Source organism: Solanum lycopersicum, chromosome 4 (assembly GCF_036512215.1).
Source record: "Solanum lycopersicum chromosome 4, SLM_r2.1".
Classification (NCBI taxonomy): Eukaryota; Viridiplantae; Streptophyta; class Magnoliopsida; order Solanales; family Solanaceae; genus Solanum; species Solanum lycopersicum.
This window is the reverse complement of record NC_090803.1, coordinates 61827565-61849921: the sequence shown is the minus strand read 5'-3', so window position 1 is coordinate 61849921 and position 22357 is coordinate 61827565. Positions and strand designations below refer to the sequence as shown.

The following is a 22357-nucleotide window of genomic DNA, read 5'->3' as shown; positions in this document are numbered from 1 at the left end:
CTAAACTGTGATCTATCCTTCCCTGTGTCTTTTTTTTGTTGTGTGGCTAATCATCGTGTTAATGGATTTTTAGTTTGTTTTTAATGTATTTATGTTATAATGGCATGTTGGTTTCTTTATTCCTTTGCTGTTCTTTCTATGTTTTTTTGTGAATGCTTCTCCTCTACTGTGTTGGTTGCTGATTCGCTCTGATCCTGTTCAGTATTTATGTTGGCTCAATGGTTTACTGCATATCTTTTTTATGATGCCAAAAGGGGAAAGTAAACTGTAAGTAGCTAAATAAGGGAGATCATACATTAAGGGGGAACATACATTAAGAGGGAATATACAGAAAGGGGGAATACAAAGTCAGGGGGAAATACAAAGTCAGGGGGAACGATTTTGATATCATTGTTTGTCATCATCAAAAAGGGGGAAAATGTTATTTGTAGTTTTAATGATTTGACAAACTTAGGGACCTCATAAAGGTACCGGGTTTTCTACTTGAGTATTGCAGGTGTATTGTTCGAAATATTGCAGATGAAACAAAACTCAGGGACCTAATGGAGGTACCAGGCTCTCATGATGATGAGCCAGTCAACAGCCAGCTGGAGATGGTGCAGAAAGTAGGTGCACACTTCCCGATGGCGTCAGAAAGTGTGACCCTTCCAGCCAATGACAAAGAAGTTTAGGAAAGTGACTTGCCTATACAAAAGGCACTTTCCTAAACACTTTTCTTTAGTTTTTGCAACTTGACAAACACTTTTCAAGAACTCTTGCAAAGACTAACACAAAGCATATGCAGAATCATTCCTAGGACAACAGCAACATCTGAAGCCTTTCGTCTAGTTGTCTAGGAATTTATTCTCTTGTTCTCAAATTGTAAACCACTCCTAAATCTATAAAGGAATTGGTGTGTTGTGTTAAAAGTCTAGGTTGTCCAGGTGGGATAGCTTAGTGGGTAGAGTGTTTTTCTACTTAGGCTTGTTGAGCAATAGAGGTCTATTGCTTAACGGTAAGATTGATAACTCTTTCTTACGTTTGGTGTAATCGTGTTTCGCTTTTGCTTTTGAAGATTAGTGAAAACGATTGAAAATCCTGTGAGACAGGTCGTGGTTTTACTCCCTTAAGTAAGGAGGTTTCCACGTAAAATCATTGTGTTGATTTTATTGCATTTAACTTTCTGGTAATTTTCTGAGTTAAAGTAAGGGACCTGGTCCATTACTCGTTAAGTAAAGGCATTCATTCTATCAAGGAGGACAACAACAACACTTAAATGTAACATGACTCTCAAAGAAAGCAGACACAGGAATGTTAATACCACTCTATGCTTTTTTATTGTTTATTACTTCAGGCACTTTGTCAAGGTCAAGCACATATTGCTTTTCGCTCTGCCACCTCATTCCAACAAGCGGTGCTTGATCTCGAGTTTTACCCCACTCTAATTATATTTGTTTAAATTATATAAAAATATTTTTTATTTACGTACTAAATACGAGAAAATAAATAATAAACTATTTAATTTTCGAACATGGAACAGAGACTCTACGTGTTTGACTGTTTCTTCTTGAAATAATTCCACAGTACATGGCCCACGATAGTACCTTGAGTCTTGACAGTCATGTACATATTAGAAGACTTGTGAATCTTTCTAAGTCTACCCGTATTTTACAAGTTGAGAACTAAACGCCACTGACTTGCAAAGATTGGCTATAATTCATGACAATATAAATACAAGTATAACCATGCACAACTTCATCACAAACCAAAAACAATCTTTTAATTATTAGCAAATGATGATAGTTCCCACAATTTTTAATTTCCTTCAGTGTATTACATTCTTATATCTTTTCGCGGTTACATTTGCTACCACTGAGGAAGCAACTGCTCTTCTAAAATGGAAAGCAACTTTCCAAAACCAGAACAATTCTTTATTGGCTTCGTGGACGCTAAGTGGACCTGCTGGTACCAATAGCATTGGAGCGGCGAGTTCTAATGCATGTGAGGACTGGTATGGAGTTACATGTTCTAACGGTAGGGTATACATGTTGAATATGACAAATGCTGGTATCAATGGCACACTGTATGATTTTCCATTTTCATCACTCCCTTTTCTTGGTTATCTTGATCTTAGCATCAACAACTTCTCTGGCACTATCCCACCTGAAATAGGAAAGCTCACTAATCTTGGCTATCTTGACTTGTCCTTCAATCAGATTTCGGGCATAATCCCACCACAAATCGGCTCATTAACAAAGCTTGAGACCCTCCACATCTTTAACAGCCAATTATATGGTTCCATTCCGGAGGAAATAGGTCACCTAAGGTCTTTGACTGAGCTAGCTTTGAATTCTAACTCTCTTAGTGGTTCAATTCCTGCTTCATTGGGGACTTTGGACAAATTGTCTTATTTGCATCTGTATGAGAACCATCTTTCTGGTTCCATTCCAGCAGAAATAGGGAAACTTGTCAATCTCCTTCAACTTTTTCTTGATTCAAACAAGTTAACTGGTCATATTCCTCCAGAAATTGGAAAACTTGTCAATCTCCTTCAACTTTTTCTTGATTCAAACCAATTAACTGGTCACATTCCTACTTCTTTTGGCAATTTGAGAAACTTGCAAACTTTGTTTCTCCGTGTCAACAAACTTTCTGGTTCTATACCAAAAGAACTTGCATATTTGGACAACTTGGTTGTGATAGAAATGGATGAAAATCAGTTTTCAGGCCATTTGCCTGACAATCTTTGCCAAGGTGGGAAACTTGAGAACTTCACAGTGAATAGTAACAAGCTGACAGGGCCAATACCAAGAAGCTTGAGCAACTGCTCCAGTTTCAAAAGGGTTCGCTTCAATAACAACAGCTTTACTGGGAATTTATCTGAAGCTTTTGGCATCCATCCCGAGCTGAAGTTCATTGATTTGAGCGACAATGATTTTCATGGCGAACTCAGCAGCAACTGGGGGAAATACAAGAATTTGACTACTTTTTGGATAGCCAGAAATAACATTAGCGGTAGCATACCACCAGAGATTGGAAACATCAAAGGTCTTTTGGGACTTGATCTTTCAGCAAATCATTTGGTTGGGCAAATACCAGAGGAATTTGGAAAATTAACCTCTCTGGTTGAGCTCTCATTGAAAAACAACCAAATTTCTGGCAATATACCTCAGGAACTTGGGTCACTGACAAATTTAGACTCCCTTGATCTATCAGACAATAGATTGAATGGGTCGATCCCAACGTTTTTAGGAGATTACCAACACCTGTTTCACTTGAACCTCAGTTGTAACAAGTTTGGCCAGAAAATTCCAAAGGAGATAGGGGTATAACTCATCTTAATGTACTTGATTTGAGCCATAATCTTCTGGTTGGAGAAATACCCCCAGTTAACCAATTTGAAGTACTTGGTGAACTTGAATCTGTCCCACAACAGCCTTTCTGGCCACATTCCTGAAGAATTTGATAGTTTGACTGGTTTGCAGGATGTTGTATTGTCATACAACGAGTTGGAAGGGCCAATCCCTAATAATAATGCTTTTATGAATGCCTCATTAGAAGGTAATAAAGGTCTTTGTGGCAATGTGACTGGATTCCAACCTTGCGAAAGGCCATCTTCTATGGTGAAGAAGCACTCAATGGCGAAGGGACATAAACTCATCCTCATCACTGTACTTCCTATTCTGGGAGCATTAGTGCTGCTTTGTGCTTTCGCTGGTTCTCTCTTTATGTGTGACCAAAGAAGAAGAGTTGGAGACGTTGAAAGACGGGATTCCATTGACAAAGATGATGGTCTGCTTTCAATATCCTCATTACATGGAAATTCATTATACTGGGATATCTTAATAGCCACAGAGGAGTTTGATGCAACATTTTGCATTGGGAAAGGAGGGTTTGGAAGTGTTTACAAGGTAAATCTTCCATCATTGGGAAATGTAGCTGTGAAGCGACTTCATTCTTCACTTGAGATTAAGCATCACAAGAGCTTCATGAATGAGGTAAGCACATTGACAGGGATTAAGCATCGGAACATTGTGAGACTCTATGGCTTTTGTTCTAATGCACAACACTCGTTCTTGGTTTACGAGTATGTGGAGAGGGGGAGTTTGTCTAGTATTTTGAGCAACGAAGTAGAGTCCAAGAAATTGGATTGGCTTACAAGGGTGAATATCATCAAAGGTGTTGCTTATGCTTTATCTTACATGCACCATGATTGCTCACCACCAATTGTTCATCGGGACATGTCAAGCAGTAATGTTTTGCTTGACTCCGAGTTTGAAGCTCGTGTTTCAGATTTTGGCATAGCTAAGATTCTGAAGCCAGACTCATCCAATTGTACTGCACTTGCAGGCACATATGGCTATGTAGCACCAGGTAAGATCTAACTTCTTATCCTTTTTTTAGTTCATGAACTATATCTGCACACTACACTATATATTGTTTCCATCTCATTTGCAACTTTATTGTTTCAGAGCTTGCCTACACATTGAAGGTGACGGAGATGTGTGACGTCTACAGCTTTGGAGTATTAGCATTGGAGGTAATCAAAGGAAAGCATCTTGGGGAATACCTTGCTCTTCTAGCAAATCCATCAACAAGAGATGTGCAGCTAAGCGATTTGCTAGATGAACGCCTTCCACATCCTGAGGATGAAGTAAAAGAGTTTTTGGTTTTTATCGTCAAGCTAGCAATCTCGTGTTTGGTTGAAAATCCAAAATCAAGGCCAACAATGCACTTCATTTCTCATATGTTATCAATGGATCCACCCAATCATCAGATTCCATGAAAGTGGGATTCCTCGAGATGTAAGGTGCCCTAGTATGGAAAAGGTTATGCTCGGCACCAAGTGGTTGTGAAGTAGTAACAAGTTTGTTGATCAGAACTTCCATAGCAAAACATTATTAAGACTTGCTTTTTGTATTGTTGAGTTGCTTATATAGATTACTTATTTTAACTTGAAAGATTCAGAGCCTCCGTACTAGAATATATACAAATTAATAGTATACTATATACTGATGTTAAGTAATAAAAGCAAGTTCCATGTTTTATGAGTACTACTGATGTTAATTTAAATAGTGAAAAATCTTGAACTGTGAATGCTTCTATAATTTGAAACACTTTGTAAGTTAAGTGTCAATTGATTGGACACTCTGGTTCACCCCACTAAGCACCAAAGCATAGCTGCATTCCCTGATGTTAAGAACTTGCCACAAAAGCAGCATCACATTGATAATAATTGTCTAATAACAACATCTTTTTGAAGTTGATCAAACCACATTTCACTGTTAGACATTTTGCTGATCCCTATAGAAACTAATTGACAATAATAACTATAGAAAGCTAAAGCCTTCAATTAAGATTCCAAACACGAGCACCATATTGGCAATGAAATCCTCAAGCATGAAATCCCACTCTCGAGTTGAACAAGTAGAAACATGTGTCTAGCGTGGGAATTTGTGTACTACTAGGATGTATGTGTCTACTTATTCAATTTTATACTAGCTTAAGTATCTCTTCATGTCTATCTAAAGTTAGAGGATATAAATATCTAAAGTTATCCTTTAAGGCCAAATCATTAATTTTGTGTACTATTACATATTGCATGACACCATCTCTATGGTGAGCATCTCCTTCAAGGAGAAAATTATATTATTATCGTCATGATCAAAATCATTACGAGCAAGACGTCTTTTTGCTTTACTTTTGTTGTACCATAGGTACACAACCAATGACAAATTTGTATTGCCACATAATAATGACCACAATCCTTATAGGCAAGAACCATTTCTTTCTTTTGCCCTTTCGGTAGTTCACAATAAACATACCATAGTGACGTATAAAACGTACAATATAATTAGCTATTTCTGTCAAATAAAATTTATTTCCTCTCAAATCTCCCGTAGAGATGAGAAATGACATATATCATTTTTCTCAAACCTTCCATAGAGGTGAGTTGTGGCATATATCCAACATATAATGATTTTATCACATCTGGACCAATTCTCTTATAGAATGGTCGAGTATTCACGATACTCATCACAAGTCACATTGTCTTCAAGGAATGAACTAATTATTTATATGTACTTCATAAATTTGCATTATAAGCAAATTGTCATGGCTTTAAAATTCATCATATTTCCATAACACACCTCAACATCACTTTGAAAGATCAAGTGTACCATTACTTTATCTTCTTGTATCATGATAGAGGATTTATAAACTTGTCAAATTATTGGGTTGACAACATTCACAAGTCTAATGACATTTCATACCATTTGGATAATAAAAATTGCCTTCACATTTTGAAGGATTATTTGAAGAACTTATAGTGTTCTTCCTTCTATCATTACCACAATGATGACTATTATAATTTTGTCCCTCCACGCCCTTATTCATATAATTAATTATTTGTCATCTTTCAGACTAATCATTCACTGCTACCACATTCATATGATTGAATGGAGCAAGTCAACAGACGGATTTCAGAGTTATCACATGTTGCTACCACATTCTTTTAAAGGAATGGAGCAAATTCAATCTGATGAATTTCAAGATATTTCATCAAAAATATATTATTTTTCTTAGTCATTATTTTATCATCGCTATGGTGCATTGGCTAGAACTCAATGTCTTACCCATATAAGGCGTGTTACGCCATAATTCTATGGGACTTGAACCCAATCACAGTGCATCAAAACTCTAATTGATGTCTTACCCTTTTGGTGCGATAGAACTTGAATCTATCGTCTTATCCTCAAATATTTTTCATTATGGTGCATCCGGACTTTAACCTGATGTCTTACCCTTTTGGTGCGATGAAACTTGAATGCATCGTCTTACCTTTAACCAACGGTATAATAAATCGAAGTACAACATGATTTATTCTTTGAGTTTTTCAAATCAATCAAAATAATATTCAAACTCATGCTATTAAAAATTTATAGTTTCTTCCATTTAAGAAGTTTTGTATAGCATGTCATATTCAACCAATAGTAGTATATGTCTTCGGTTCCTGATAATTTATAAGTGACTGATACTATTTTATTCTAACTAATAAAATATTTTAGAAAATACATACCTGATTTTATGCATATAATACTTTGATCTTCATAACGAGATTAATCAAAATATGAGCTAAAGAAAACAAGAACTCACTCTCAATTAGATAGAGACTCGTGCTGATAACGTGTTATAAAATCAAGCGCATAGAATATAATTATAAAGAGAAGAAGACAAGAGAAGTAGATAGAAGAAGAGTAATTTTCTTCTTATTCAAGTGTATGTAAGTCTCATCTGTATTTCATACAATAGTGAATGAACAACCCTATTTATAGGTTGAGAAATCACTCCAAAAGTCATCATATTAAGTACCATAATAAATAAATACATTCTTATACAAAAAAGTTCATGTATAAACCAAATGGTCATCCATTATTCAATGGATTTATAACAGTGATAGATATTTTTACCACATTAATGATTTAGGTTTCTTAGAAAGAGGAAAAAGATGAATAGCGAAATTGTGTTTCTTGATTATTGAATTGTAATTTTAATGGCATTAATAATTTAATAATGTGTAATTGTGCCTTTTAACTTAGCTTTATTTCATATTTTTGTCCACAATTTTGGATGTACACAATTAGACACTTAAACTTAAATTAATAAATATAACAGTCTTATTGGCACAATACACGTAGAATATAAATTGATATGTAGAATGTCATATAGAACATGTGTGTCTATTAGTTCAAATTTATAAAATTTAAGTTTCTATTTGTGCACATCCAAAAATATTGAGAAAGGCAAATGAGATTAACTATTTCCCTTTTAACAACTAATTAACAACATAAAAATTGATAATTGTCAAAATAATCATTAAAATGAAATGGCATAGTACATAAAAATATTCTTAACTTGGTTTCAACCGATTATTATGTCCTCCAACTTTGAGTGTGTACAAGTAAGCATTTAAATTTGTATAAAATTAAAAGACACACTTATCCTAAATGACATTATACATATAGGACGTCACGTATGACACAAAATCATAAAGTATGGTGTCATGTTGGACGAATGTGCCTATTTATTTAATTTTATACAGTTTAAGTGTACTTGTGTACCCCCAAAATTAAAGATCATAATTATCAAAATTAAGATCATGGTTATCAAAAATCAAGTTATGTGTCTCATAATTATCAAAATTAAGATCATGGTTATCAAAATCAAGTTATGTGTTATATTTATATATGACATAATACATATATTGGACCCTAAACTTGGTTTGAAATTTTAACTTTAACCTCCAACTTTCATAATGCACAAACAAACACTTTAACTATCCAACTTTTAAATAAAAAAACACATGAATATTACATGATAAAATGCACAAAGGACAAAAAATGACATGTAGGACATGTATATCTATTGTTCAACTTTATGTAAATTTAAGTATCTACTTTTCCACACCCAAAATTAAAAGGCATAAGTGTAATTCAAAATCAAGCTAAAGGACATAATTATATATGGTGACTTCATATATTATGTCAAATGAAATCATTAGCCTCCTTCACATTTACTAGCCTATCCCACCCTCAATTAATATTTGTAGTAATTATTGTTTATGTATTTTTAAAGAAGATTTTTTTTTAAAAAAAAAAATATAAGAGTAATGACAAAAATGAATTAAGTTATCTCAAGAACATATATAGTGCTACAAAAGTTCTATTCTTAAGGATTTCAGACACGATTAACTAAAAAATTATTTATATCAATGTCATTTTCTATAAGAGTTTATTTATATGTTTTAGAAAAAAACACTACAACTTGAAAAAACATGATAATATAAATCTAAGTATGATTACATCAATATAATAATAAAAATATGTTTCAAAGCAAAATAATAATTAAAAAAAAAAGTTAACGTCTAAGGCGTGCGTTTTTAATGTTCGGAATTTATGCCTCAGATTCTAAGATTTACGTCCTATGAATCTACACCTCCAATTTGTGCCCCGGAATTGTTTGGTATGTCCCGTCCCGAGACTCACTCCCAATACGTTTATGAAAACATCGATTAAAAATGACAAGTAAAAATGAAAATCTAATTTTAGAATTATGGATAAGTAAAAGTAAACAAAGAGAAGTATTTAGACATATTATTTTGGCATAATATATAAATATGCCCATTAACTTTGAGTGTACAAAAGTAAACAATTAAATTTATATAAAATTGAACAAGTAGACACATGTTTTCTATGTGACATAATACACTTAAGATGTCATGTAGACACGAAATCGCCATGTAGAACGTCACGTAGGACGAATATGTTTATTTATTTAATTTATACAAATTTAAGTGTCTACTTATGCACACTAAAGATCATAGTTAACCGTTAGAAGTCAAATTAAGCATCATGGTTACTTAATTGAATGTTCATTTCTACTTCTTTGTACAAAATTATTCATAGGTGTAGTGTTTATATAATGGGTAAAATAGTCCTTCAATAATTAAGAGATATTTTGGTAATTTTGCTTCTCAATTTAGTTTTTTCCCACTTTTACAATGGTATGATAGGGTGATAATATGATATAAAGGTCAAAATGCTCATTTAGGAATTTGACACATGATTTTGGTAGGTACCACTGAGCGAGCTCCGAGCTAGCGTTGAGTATTAGGGGTATGTTTATAATGCACAATTGGACGTCTAAGATGAAGTTTAACGGAACTAAACCCTACACATGAATCTCAAGATGTTTTGTCATTGTCCATCTTGAACGAGTCCCTAAATAATCTTTTAAAACAGAGATCTAGATCAGGAGGACAACAACAGCACTTAAATGTAACATGACTCTCAAAGAAAGTAGACACAGGAATGTTAATTCCACTCTATGCTTTTTTATTGTTTATTACTTCAGGCACTTTGTCAAGGTCAAGCACATATTGCTTTTCGCTCTGCCACCTCATTCCAAAGAGCTCGTAACGAGTAGGTGCTCGATCTCGAGTTTTACCCCACTCTAATTATATTTGTTTAGATTATATAAAAATACTTTTTATTTATGTACTAAATACGAGAAAATAAATAATAAACTATTTAATTTTCGAACATGGAACAGAGACTCTACGTGTTTGACTGTTTCTTCTTGAAATAATTCCACACTACATGGCCCACGATAGTACCTTGAGTCTTGACAGTCATTTACATATTAGAAGACTTGTGAATCTTTCTAAGTCTACCCGTATTTTACAAGTTGAGAACTAAACGCCACTGACTTGCAAAGATTGGCTATAATTCATTACAATATAAATACAAGTATAACCATGCACAACTTCATCACAAACCAAAAACAATCTTTTAATTATTAGCAAATGATGATAGTTCCCACAATTTTTAATTTCCTTCAGTGTGTTATATTCTTATATCTTTTCGCGGTTACATTTGCTACCACTGAGGAAGCAACTGCTCTTCTAAAATGGAAAGCATCTTTCCAAAACCAGAACAATTCTTTATTGGCTTCGTGGACGCTAAGTGGACCTGCTGGTACCAATAGCATTGGAGCGGCGAGTTATAATGCATGCGAGGACTGGTATGGAGTTACATGTTCTAACGGTAGGGTATACATGTTGAATATGACAAATGCTGGTATCAATGGCACACTGTATGATTTTCCATTTTCATCACTCCCTTTTCTTGGTTATCTTGATCTTAGCATCAACAACTTCTCTGGCACTATCCCACCTGAAATAGGAAAGCTCACTAATCTTGGCTATCTTGACTTGTCCTTCAATCAGATTTCGGGCATAATCCCACCACAAATCGGCTCATTAACAAAGCTTGAGACCCTCCACATCTTTAACAGCCAATTAAATGGTTCCATTCCGGAGGAAATAGGTCACCTAAGGTCTTTGACTGAGCTAGAATTGAATTCTAACTCTCTTAGTGGTTCAATTCCTGCTTCATTGGGGACTTTGGACAAATTGTCTTATTTGCATCTGTATGAGAACCATCTTTCTGGTTCCATTCCAGCAGAAATAGGGAAACTTGTCAATCTCCTTCAACTTTTTCTTGATTCAAACAAGTTAACTGGTCATATTCCTCCAGAAATTGGAAAACTTGTCAATCTCCTTCAACTTTTTCTTGATTCAAACCAATTAACTGGTCACATTCCTACTTCTTTTGGCAATTTGAGAAACTTGCAAACTTTGTATCTCCGTGCCAACAAACTTTCTGGTTCTATACCAAAAGAACTTGCATATTTGGACAACTTGGTTGTGATAGAAATGGATGAAAATCAGTTTTCAGGCCATTTGCCAGAGCGGCTTTGCAATGGTGGGAAACTTGAGATTTTAACAGTGAATCGTAACAAGCTGACAGGGACAATCCCAAGATGCTTGAGCAACTGCTCCAGTTTCAAAAGGGTTCGCTTCGATAACAACGGTTTTACTGGGAATTTATCTGAAGCTTTTGGCATCCATCCCGAGCTGAAGTTCATTGATTTGAGCGACAATGATTTTCATGGCGAACTCAGCAGCAACTGGGGGAAATGCAAGAATTTGACTACTTTTTGTTTAGCCAGAAATAACATTAGCGGTAGCATACCACCAGAGATTGGAAACATCAAAGGTCTTTTGGGACTTGATCTTTCAGCAAATCATTTGGTTGGGCAAATACCAGAGGAATTTGGAAAATTAACCTCTCTGGTTGAGCTCTCATTGAAAAACAACCAAATTTCTGGCAATATACCTCAGGAACTTGGGTCACTGACAAATTTAGACTCCCTTGATCTATCAGACAATAGATTGAATGGGTCGATCCCAACGTTTTTAGGAGATTACCAACACCTGTTTCACTTGAACCTCAGTTGTAACAAGTTTGGCCAGAAAATTCCAAAGGAGATAGGGGGTATAACTCATCTTAATGTACTTGATTTGAGCCATAATCTTCTGGTTGGAGAAATACCCCCCAGTTAACCAATTTGAAGTACTTGGTGAACTTGAATCTGTCCCACAACAGCCTTTCTGGCCACATTCCTGAAGAATTTGATAGTTTGACTGGTTTGCAGGATGTTGTATTGTCATACAACGAGTTGGAAGGGCCAATCCCTAATAATAATGCTTTTATGAATGCCTCATTAGAAGGTAATAAAGGTCTTTGTGGCAATGTGACTGGATTCCAACCTTGCGAAAGGCCATCTTCTATGGTGAAGAAGCACTCAATGGCGAAGGGACATAAACTCATCCTCATCACTGTACTTCCTATTCTGGGAGCATTAGTGCTGCTTTGTGCTTTCGCTGGTTCTCTCTTTATGTGTGACCAAAGAAGAAGAGTTGGAGACGTTGAAAGAAGGGATGGTGATGGTTGGCTTTCGATATCCATGTTAGATGGGAAGGCATTGTACAGGGACATCTTAAATGCCACAGAAGAGTTCGATGCAAAATTTTGCATTGGGCAAGGAGGTCAGGGAAGTGTTTACAAGGTAAACCTTCCATTATTAGGAGATATAGCTGTGAAGAGACTTCATTCTTCATTTCAGAATACACATCCCAAAAGCTTCATAAATGAAGTAAGGGCATTGACTGGGATTAAGCACCGGAACATTGTGAGCCTCTACGGCTATTGTTCGAAAGCACAACACTCACTCTTGGTTTACGAGTATGTGGAGAGGGGGAGTTTGTCTAGTGTTTTAAGCAATGAAGTTGAGTCTAAGAAATTGGATTGGCTTAAAAGGGTGAATATCATCAAGGGTGTTGCTTTTGCTTTATCTTACATGCACCAGGATTGTTCACCACCCATTGTTCATCGAGACATACGTAGCAGTAATGTTTTGCTTGATTCTGAGTATGAAGCTCGTGTTGCAGACTTTGGAATAGCAAAGATTCTCAATCCAGACTCGTCCAATTGCACCGCGCTTGCAGGCACATATGGTTATGTCGCACCTGGTAAGTTTTAAATAGTTGATGAACTATATCCAAGCACTCCATTGTTTTCTTAATCTCATTTGATTGTTAGTATTGTTGTTGAAAATTGTATTATCATTCAGAGCTTGCATATACAATGAAGGTTACACAAATGTGTGATGTGTATAGCTTTGGAGTATTATCATTGGAGATAATCAAAGGAAAGCATGTCGGGGAATACATTACTGTGCTGGCAAATTCATCGACTATAGATCCTGAGCAGCTTAGCAATTTGCTGGATGAACGCCTTCCATATCCTGAAGATAGAGTAAAAGATGTTTTGGTTTTTATCATCAATCTAGCATGCTCTTGTTTGCTCCAAACTCCAAACTCAAGGCCAACAATGCACTTCATCTCTCATAAGTTATCATCAATGGATGCACGTCCACCTGTTCATCAGAGAAACCACCATGCAAGGGAAGCAATATAATCCTTGATATGTTTGTATTGTTAGTTGGTTTACTCTATAATTTAATGCTTATACTCTATTGAACATCTGTTGTTGCTGTTAGCTGATTGCTTATCAAACCGATCCTGCTTTTTGATGTTGATGGTTTGCTTGATTTGTTTAATTGATTTTTGAGAAATCTTGTTAAAATATCTTTTGATTTTTGATTTTATACTTGGTATATAGTTATAATTTCAAAAATAATAATTTTATTAAAATCTTATAAAATAACAAATAAAGCTATTAAATTCTAGTAAAAGTTGTGCGGGTTTGGTTATGACCCATTATTAACCTGTTATCTAATTTGTTTTGGCCCAAACTAATTTGGGTCGGATTGAAATAGGATTTGACTCGTTTATAATTTTTTTCTCATTTTAACCTATTTAAATTTAATCCAACCCGTCCAATTGTCACTCCCATATATATGGGCGAACTAATGGGTATTCCTGCCGAAAACTGTTAGGTTTGCTAGGCATGGAGCTGGGACATTTATAATTTCTTCCGTCTTTTTAACCTTTCCAATTGAAGAATTCCAACACATAAATCTTATCTGGTGAAGAATTTGTCACATTTGGTGTTTACAATAATAAACCAATAGATACATGGTTTGTTTACATATGTATTTTTTCAATTTTTACAGATTTGTATCTAATAGTTTATGGTTTGGCGTAAACGTTAGTAAGTTTATATATCTCTAATAGCTGGAAGTTTGTAATTCTATGATATACCGCATTTTTTGTTGCTCATTTTCTTTTTACTTCCAAGCGGTACCCAAGTTCAGTATCGCGGGTAAGGGTGTACAAGATCGAATTAAATAAAAAATCATGTTTAAGTTTTTCAAGAAAAAGAATTAATTATTCATAATATATTTTATTTTTTTTCTTTGTAATACTCACATTTTTTAAAAAAAATTTAACTCCTTATGCACTCTATTTCTTTAAATATTTGATAGTTAAAATAATCTTCTCTAAAAAATATGAATCAATAAGTGTTGGACAAACTAAATTACAAATATTTTTTTATTTCTTTGTAATTTTTATATTAAAGTAGGATAATCAAGTTATCAACTTTTTGAATCAGATTCTATAATTCTTAAATTCTTATCTTTATTTAAAATTTATCATCTTATTACTTATAGAACTATATTTTTTATTCATATAATAATTTTCTCAATAAAATAATGTTTTTAATGTTGAATTGATAAAATCTTGCTTAAAAATATATTTTTAAAAAAGTATTTGAAAAATTGTTTATAAAAATGAAATCTAAAAATTTTAAAAAATAAATAAATACAGATAATTTTTTTAAAATTTTTAGGCCTCTAACTAAAATTTCACTTTAGGCCTCGGATTATGTTGAGCTCTCCCTGTTAATACTTATTAGACTTATTTTAGCAAGATTTAGTACTTTTAAAATTATGATCATTTTCATTTTGACTTATCAATTCACAATATTTATTTTATAAGATTTCATTATTATTTTCTTTATTTTAGTCATCACTTATCTCATATTTTGTGTTATTTTTGAAAAAACATCTTAGATAGTTGTATTTTGTTTGGACTAAAAGAAATATTTGTAGCACAAGTTAATTATATGTTTATATGAATACTTTACTGGAAAAATTCAAAAAAAATTGAGGTTTATTACTTTGACTTGATTTAAAAATTTTAAAAAATTCAACACAAATGATTTGATTTGGTATTTGAAAAAAAAACAAATCAACCCGAGGTTGAAAAATTAGAAAAAATCTGAATTTTATTAGTTTGGTTAGGTTGACAAAACTAAAAATTTGACACAAATAATTTGATCTGCTTTTTGTAAAATCCGCACTAACCCGGTCATGTACACTCCTAACCACGGAATGTGTGTGAGACGTTTCTTCTTCATGGGTCATCCAGACAAAAATTTCAATTTTCCGCTCTACATATTGATAAGGTCATTAACACTTGTGTTCTTATAAAAGAATTATAGCACACTATTAATTCAAATTAAATGCTATACATATAGTTTGATTTAATTATAACCCATAGCAAACTGTTGCTATTTCGCTTCTCTCCTGTTGAATCTCGCTTGCTACTCTCGTTCTCTCTCTCGCCTCTTTCGCATTTTATACAAACACAAATATACAAAATCCGTTTGTATTTGTATGAAGAGAGAGAAAATTGTATATATACATATATTTTCGTTTTCCCTCTTCAGAAATTGATTGCCACTCTCCTAGATCTCGCTCACTCGCCTCTCTCACTTCATACAAAAATGAAAATGTATAAAATGTATTTATGTTTGTATAAAGAGAGAGAAAATTGTATTTATACATATATTTTCGTTTCCCTCTCCCCCCTCTCCTAGATCTCATTCGCCACTCTCCTAGATTTTGCTCGCTCACTCGCTTCTCTCACTTTATACAAAGACAAATGTACATTGTGTTTGTGTATAAAACGATAGATATTTGTATATGCATATACAAATGCATATATATTTTCGTCTGATACACTTATTATTATACAAATACGATCTTTCCCTACTCAGTTTTTTTGTCTTTCTCTCTTTCTCGCTTTATACAAACAAAAATTATACAATTGATCTTTTGTATATGTATTCCAAAATATATTATACAACTGATTTTTTTTGTATATGCATAACGAAATTATACAACTATTTTCTTTTGTATATGTATAGCGAAATATACATATTTATGTTTGCTATGCAGCGTATAGGTTGGCTTTCGATATCCAGGCATTGTACAGGGACATCTTAAACGCCACAGAAGAGTTTGATGCAAAATATTTCATCGGGCAAGGAGGACATGGAAACGTTTACAAGGTAAACCTTTCATCATTCGGGAATGTAGCTGTGAAGAGACTTCATTCTTCATTTCAGAATACTCATCCCAAAAGCTTCATCAACGAAGTAAGGGCATTGACTGGGATTAAGCACCGGAACATTGTGAACCTCTACGGCTATTGTTCGAAAGCACAACACTCGCTCTGGTTTACGAGTATGTGGAGAGTGGAAGTTCGTCTAGTGTTTTAAGCAATGAAGTTGAGTCCAAGAAATTGGATTGGCTTAAACGGGTGAATATCATCAAGGGTGTTGCTTTTGCTTTATCATACGTGCACCGGGATTGGTTTTTATTATCAAACTAACAAGCTCCTGTTCGCTTGAAACGAATCCTATAATATAAGCACTGTACTTCCTGTTATGGGACCTGTTCGCTTGAATATCTCTCTTTGCATGAATGAATTAATTTGTTGTTTGTCATGTTGAATATATCAAACATCAAAAGTTGATACAAATGACCAAACAACCTCGTCCCTTCTGATTGGTGTGGTACACTAAGGACCTCATCAACCTCTTATGCGGACAGCTTTCCAGTTGTATAGCTCAGGGGCCTGGACGAGCATACTATGCAGAGGACCCGATCCCTCCAACTAAAATCGAAAGGGCTGTATCACATCGAGATGTCGATTCGTTTTCCGCCCCCAATGAGATGGGGAATTTTTCACCCCCTATTTAGACTTTTGGGCCCTTCATCTTTCTGAATCGAGACCCGGCCCGGCTCGCGATTTTGACATCATAATCTTTTTGTATTTCATTTTTTCACCGGGCTTGGACCATGTCTCCCGAACAATCTCAGTACATATGGCGCAAGACGATTCCACATATCGAGATCGGAATGGGATCGGAATTGTAAGGAGATCATCAAAAACATCTTGAAGCATTAAGACTTATCGTGAAGCAAGTAGTCTAATTAGAAAGCCACTAAAAAAGATATTACTGGTACTAGTATTGTTGAAGATAATTATCTAATTCCCTCGTGCCAAAAAATAACTAAAACAAAATTTGATCATGTTTGCTAAGTGCTGAAGTTATAATAAGATTACTTTCCATAATTCTTATAGCTAATGAAAAATCTCAAATAATTAAAATATGTGCATAAATATGCCTCTTAAAATTATGCCTTTGCTCTGCTTACCTACCCTTCTTTTTCTACTGTGTACTATGTACAAGCTAACATTGAGTTGACGGAAGAGGAAGTTTTACAGCTAAAACTCACCAAAAATTCCTTAATCATTTCCATTTATAACAAAGTTTTAAGCGTCTAGATTTGTAGCTACTCTTTCCGTCCACAATTGTTTGTCAGGTAAGTTAAGTTAAGTCATGTACTTTCCTCAAGGAAAATTTAATACAAAATGTATTTTGACTAATATAATCCTACTTACCAAGAATATCAAAAATCTACTTAAATGTAACATGACTTTCAAAGAAAGCAGACACAGGAATGTTAATATCACTCTATGCTTTTTTATTGTTTATTACTTCAGGCACTTTGTCAAGGTCAAGCACATATTGCTTTTCGCTCTGCCACCTCATTCCAACGAGCGGTGCTCGATCTCGAGTTTTACCCCACTCTAATTATATTTGTTTAAATTATATAAAAATACTTTTTATTTACATACTAAATACGAGAAAATAAATAATAAACTATTTAATTTTCGAACATGGAACAGAGACTCTTACGTGTTTGACTGTTTCTTCTTGAAATAATTCCACAGTACATGGCCCACGATAGTACCTTGAGTCTTGACAGTCATGTACATATTAGAAGACTTGTGAATCTTTCTAAGTCTACCCGTATTTTACAAGTTGAGAACTAAACGCCACTGACTTGCAAAGATTGGCTATAATTCATTACAATATAAATACAAGTATAACCATGCACAACTTCATCACAAACCAAAAACAATCTTTTAATTATTAGCAAATGATGATAGTTCCCACAATTTTTAATTTCCTTCAGTGTGTTACATTCTTATATCTTTTCGCGGTTACATTTGCTACCACTGAGGAAGCAACTGCTCTTCTAAAATGGAAAGCATCTTTCCAAAACCAGAACAATTCTTTATTGGCTTCGTGGACGCTAAGTGGACCTGCTGGTACCAATAGCATTGGAGCGGCGAGTTCTAATGCATGCGAGGACTGGTATGGAGTTACATGTTCTAACGGTAGGGTATACATGTTGAATATGACAAATGCTGGTATCAATGGCACACTGTATGATTTTCCATTTTCATCACTCCCTTTTCTTGGTTATCTTGATCTTAGCATCAACAACTTCTCTGGCACTATCCCACCTGAAATAGGAAAGCTCACTAATCTTGGCTATCTTGACTTGTCCTTCAATCAGATTTCGGGCATAATCCCACCACAAATCGGCTCATTAACAAAGCTTGAGACCCTCCACATCTTTAACAGCCAATTATATGGTTCCATTCCGGAGGAAATAGGTCACCTAAGGTCTTTGACTGAGCTAGCTTTGAATTCTAACTCTCTTAGTGGTTCAATTCCTGCTTCATTGGGGACTTTGGACAAATTGTCTTATTTGCATCTGTATGAGAACCATCTTTCTGGTTCCATTCCAGCAGAAATAGGGAAACTTGTCAATCTCCTTCAACTTTTTCTTGATTCAAACAAGTTAACTGGTCATATTCCTCCAGAAATTGGAAAACTTGTCAATCTCCTTCAACTTTTTCTTGATTCAAACCAATTAACTGGTCACATTCCTGCCGAAATAGGGAAGATGAAGTCACTTCAGGAGTTAAGTATAAGCTCAAACAATTTTTCTGGTCCAATTCCCAAAGCTATAGGAGAATTAACTGAGCTCCATCTCTTGTACCTTCATTCAAACCAACTTTCTGGTCCCATTCCTAGTGAATTGGGGAACCTGAGACAACTGAATGATCTGCAGTTATCCACTAATCAACTTACCGGTCCAATTCCTACTTCTTTTGGCAATTTGAGAAACTTGCAAACTTTGTTTCTCCGTGCCAACAAACTTTCTGGTTCTATACCAAAAGAACTTGCATATTTGGACAACTTGGTTGTGATAGAAATGGATGAAAATCAGTTTTCAGGCCATTTGCCTGAGAATCTTTGCCAAGGTGGGAAACTTGAGGCCTTCACAGTGAATAGTAACAAGCTGACAGGGCCAATACCAAGAAGCTTGAGCAACTGCTCCAGTTTCAAAAGGGTTCGCTTCAATAACAACAGCTTTACTGGGAATTTATCTGAAGCTTTTGGTAACTATCCGGAGCTGCAGTTCATTCATTTGAGCGACAATGATTTTCATGGCGAACTCAGCAGCAACTGGGGGAAATGCAAGAATTTGACTACTTTTTGTTTAGCCAGAAATAACATTAGCGGTAGCATACCACCAGAGATTGGAAACATCAAAGGTCTTTCGGGACTTGATCTTTCAGCAAATCATTTGGTTGGGCAAATACCGAAGGAATTTGGAAAATTAACCTCTCTGGTTGATCTCTCATTGAAAAACAACCAAATTTCTGGCAATATACCTCAGGAACTTGGGTCACTGACAAATTTAGACTCCCTTGATCTATCAGACAATAGATTGAATGGGTCGATCCCAACGTTTTTAGGAGATTACCAACACCTGTTTCACTTGAACCTCAGTTGTAACAAGTTTGGCCAGAAAATTCCAAAGGAGATAGGGGGTATAACTCATCTTAATGTACTTGATTTGAGCCATAATCTTCTGGTTGGAGAAATCCCCCCCCAGTTAACCAATTTGAAGTACTTGGTGAACTTGAATCTGTCCCACAACAGCCTTTCTGGCCACATTCCTGAAGAATTTGATAGTTTGACTGGTTTGCAGTATGTTGTATTGTCATACAACGAGTTGGAAGGGCCAATCCCTAATAATAATGCTTTTATGAATGCCTCATTAGAAGGTAATAAAGGTCTTTGTGGCAATGTGACTGGATTCCAACCTTGCGAAAGGCCATCTTCTATGGTGAAGAAGCACTCAATGGCGAAGGGACATAAACTCATCCTCATCACTGTACTTCCTATTCTGGGAGCATTAGTGCTGCTTTGTGCTTTCGCTGGTTCTCTCTTTATGTGTGACCAAAGAAGAAGAGTTGGAGACGTTGAAAGACGGGATTCCATTGGCAAAGATGATGGTCTGCTTTCAATATCCTCATTACATGGAAGTTCATTATACTGGGATATCTTAAAAGCCACAGAGGAGTTTGATGCAACATTTTGCGTTGGGAAAGGAGGGTTCGGAAGTGTTTACAAGGTAAATCTTCCATCATTGGGAAATGTAGCTGTGAAGCGACTTCATTCTTCACTTGAGATTAAGCATCACAAGAGCTTCATGAATGAGGTAAGGGCATTGACAGGGATTAAGCATCGGAACATTGTGAGACTCTATGGCTTTTGTTCTAATGCACAACACTCGTTCTTGGTTTACGAGTATGTGGAGAGGGGGAGTTTGTCTAGTATTTTGAGCAACGAACTAGAGTCCAAGAAATTGGATTGGCTTACAAGGGTGAATATCATCAAAGGTGTTGCTTATGCTTTATCTTACATGCACCATGATTGCTCACCACCAATTGTTCATCGGGACATGTCAAGCAGTAATGTTTTGCTCGACTCCGAGTTTGAAGCTTGTGTTTCAGATTTTGGCATAGCTAAGATTCTCAAGCCAGACTCATCCAATTGTACTGCACTTGCAGGCACATATGGCTATGTAGCACCAGGTAAGATGTAACTTCTTATCCTTTTTTCAGTTCATGAACTATATCTGCACACTACACTCTATATTGTTTCCATCTCATTTGCAACTTTATTGTTTCAGAGCTTGCCTACACATTGAAGGTGACGGAGATGTGTGACGTCTACAGCTTTGGAGTATTAGCATTGGAGGTAATCAAAGGAAAGCATCTTGGGGAATACCTTGCTCTTCTAGCAAATCCATCAACAAGAGATGTGCAGCTAAGCGATTTGCTAGATGAACGCCTTCCACATCCTGAGGATGAAGTAAAAGAGTTTTTGGTTTTCATCGTCAAGCTAGCAATCTCGTGTTTGGTTGAAAATCCAAAATCAAGGCCAACAATGCACTTCATTTCTCATATGTTATCAATGGATCCACCCAATCATCAGATTCCATGAAAGTGAGATTCCTCGAGATGTAAGGTGCCCTTGTATGGAAAAGGTTATGCTCGGCACCAAGTGGTTATGAAGTAGTAACAAGTTTGTTGATCAGAACTTCCATAGCAAAACATTATTAAGACTTGCTTTTTGTATTGTTGAGTTGCTTATATAGATTACTTATTTTAACCTGAAAGATTCAGAGCCTCCGTACTAGAATATATACAAATTATAGTATACTATGTACTGATGTTAAGTAATAAAAGCAAGTTCCATGTTTTATGAGTACTACTGATGTTAATTTAAATAGTGAAAAATCTTGAACTGTGAATGCTTCTATAATTTGAAACACTCTGTAAGTTGAGTGTCAATTGAATGGACACTCTGGTTCACCCCACTAAGCACCAAAGCATAGCTGCATTCCCTGATGTTAAGAACTTGCCACAAAAGCAGCATCACATTGATAATAGTCTAATAACAACATCTTTTTGAAGTTAATCAAACCACATTTCACTGTTAGACATTTTGCTGATCCCTATAGAAACTAATTGACAATAATAACTATATAGAAAGCTAAAGCCTTCAATTAAGATTCCAAACACGAGCAGCATATTGGCAATGAATTCCTCAAGCAAGAAATCCCACTCTCGAGTTGAACAAGTAGAAACATGTGTCTAGCGTGGGAATTTGTGTACTACCTAGGATGTGTGTGTCTACTTATTCAATTTTATACTAGCTTAAGTATCTCTTCGTGTCTATCTATAGTTAGAGGATATAAAATTAGTTAAAGTTAAGTTAACGAACATATTTGTCTATTATGCTAATTTAGATGCAAAGCTAAATGTTGGAGCAGCCTTCATTCTTGAACAGAGACCTCTGCAGTTCCAACTTAATCAAGCCGTTGAAATTTTCTACAATTAACTTGTTTTCAAAAATATTTTTATTTTATGTGAACGGAACTTGCAATAATTCCACCCCATATAGCTCATGAAGATGATACAACTCATGTTAGTCAATGCCAA

The 22357-nt window shown here is 35.1% G+C and overlaps 1 protein-coding gene and 2 pseudogenes across 1 annotated transcript; all 3 read left to right on the top strand.

Annotated features, from left to right (window-relative positions):
* Positions 1-1736: 1736 nt before the first annotated feature.
* LOC101266119 (MDIS1-interacting receptor like kinase 2-like) lies at positions 1737-5033 on the top strand (annotated as a pseudogene).
* A 5266-nt stretch (positions 5034-10299) lies between these two features.
* LOC104644309 (MDIS1-interacting receptor like kinase 2-like) lies at positions 10300-13529 on the top strand (annotated as a pseudogene).
* Positions 13530-18008: 4479 nt separating this feature from the next.
* On the top strand, positions 18009-21623 carry LOC101265539 (MDIS1-interacting receptor like kinase 2-like). Its single transcript, XM_010321865.4, has 2 exons — positions 18009-20944; positions 21043-21623. Exons 1-2 carry the CDS (start codon positions 18145-18147, stop codon positions 21354-21356), a joined length of 3114 nt encoding a protein of 1037 aa, XP_010320167.1. The 5' UTR covers positions 18009-18144; the 3' UTR covers positions 21357-21623.
* Positions 21624-22357: the final 734 nt, after the last annotated feature.

Bases quoted from the DNA above. Each gene is read 5' to 3' on its own strand.
- LOC101265539 (XM_010321865.4), top strand. From the start codon at position 18,145: ATGATGATAGTTCCCACAATTTTTAATTTCCTTCAGTGTGTTACATTC. The intron at 20,945-21,042 runs GTAAGATGTAAC...TTATTGTTTCAG, and splicing joins ATATGGCTATGTAGCACCAG to AGCTTGCCTACACATTGAAG.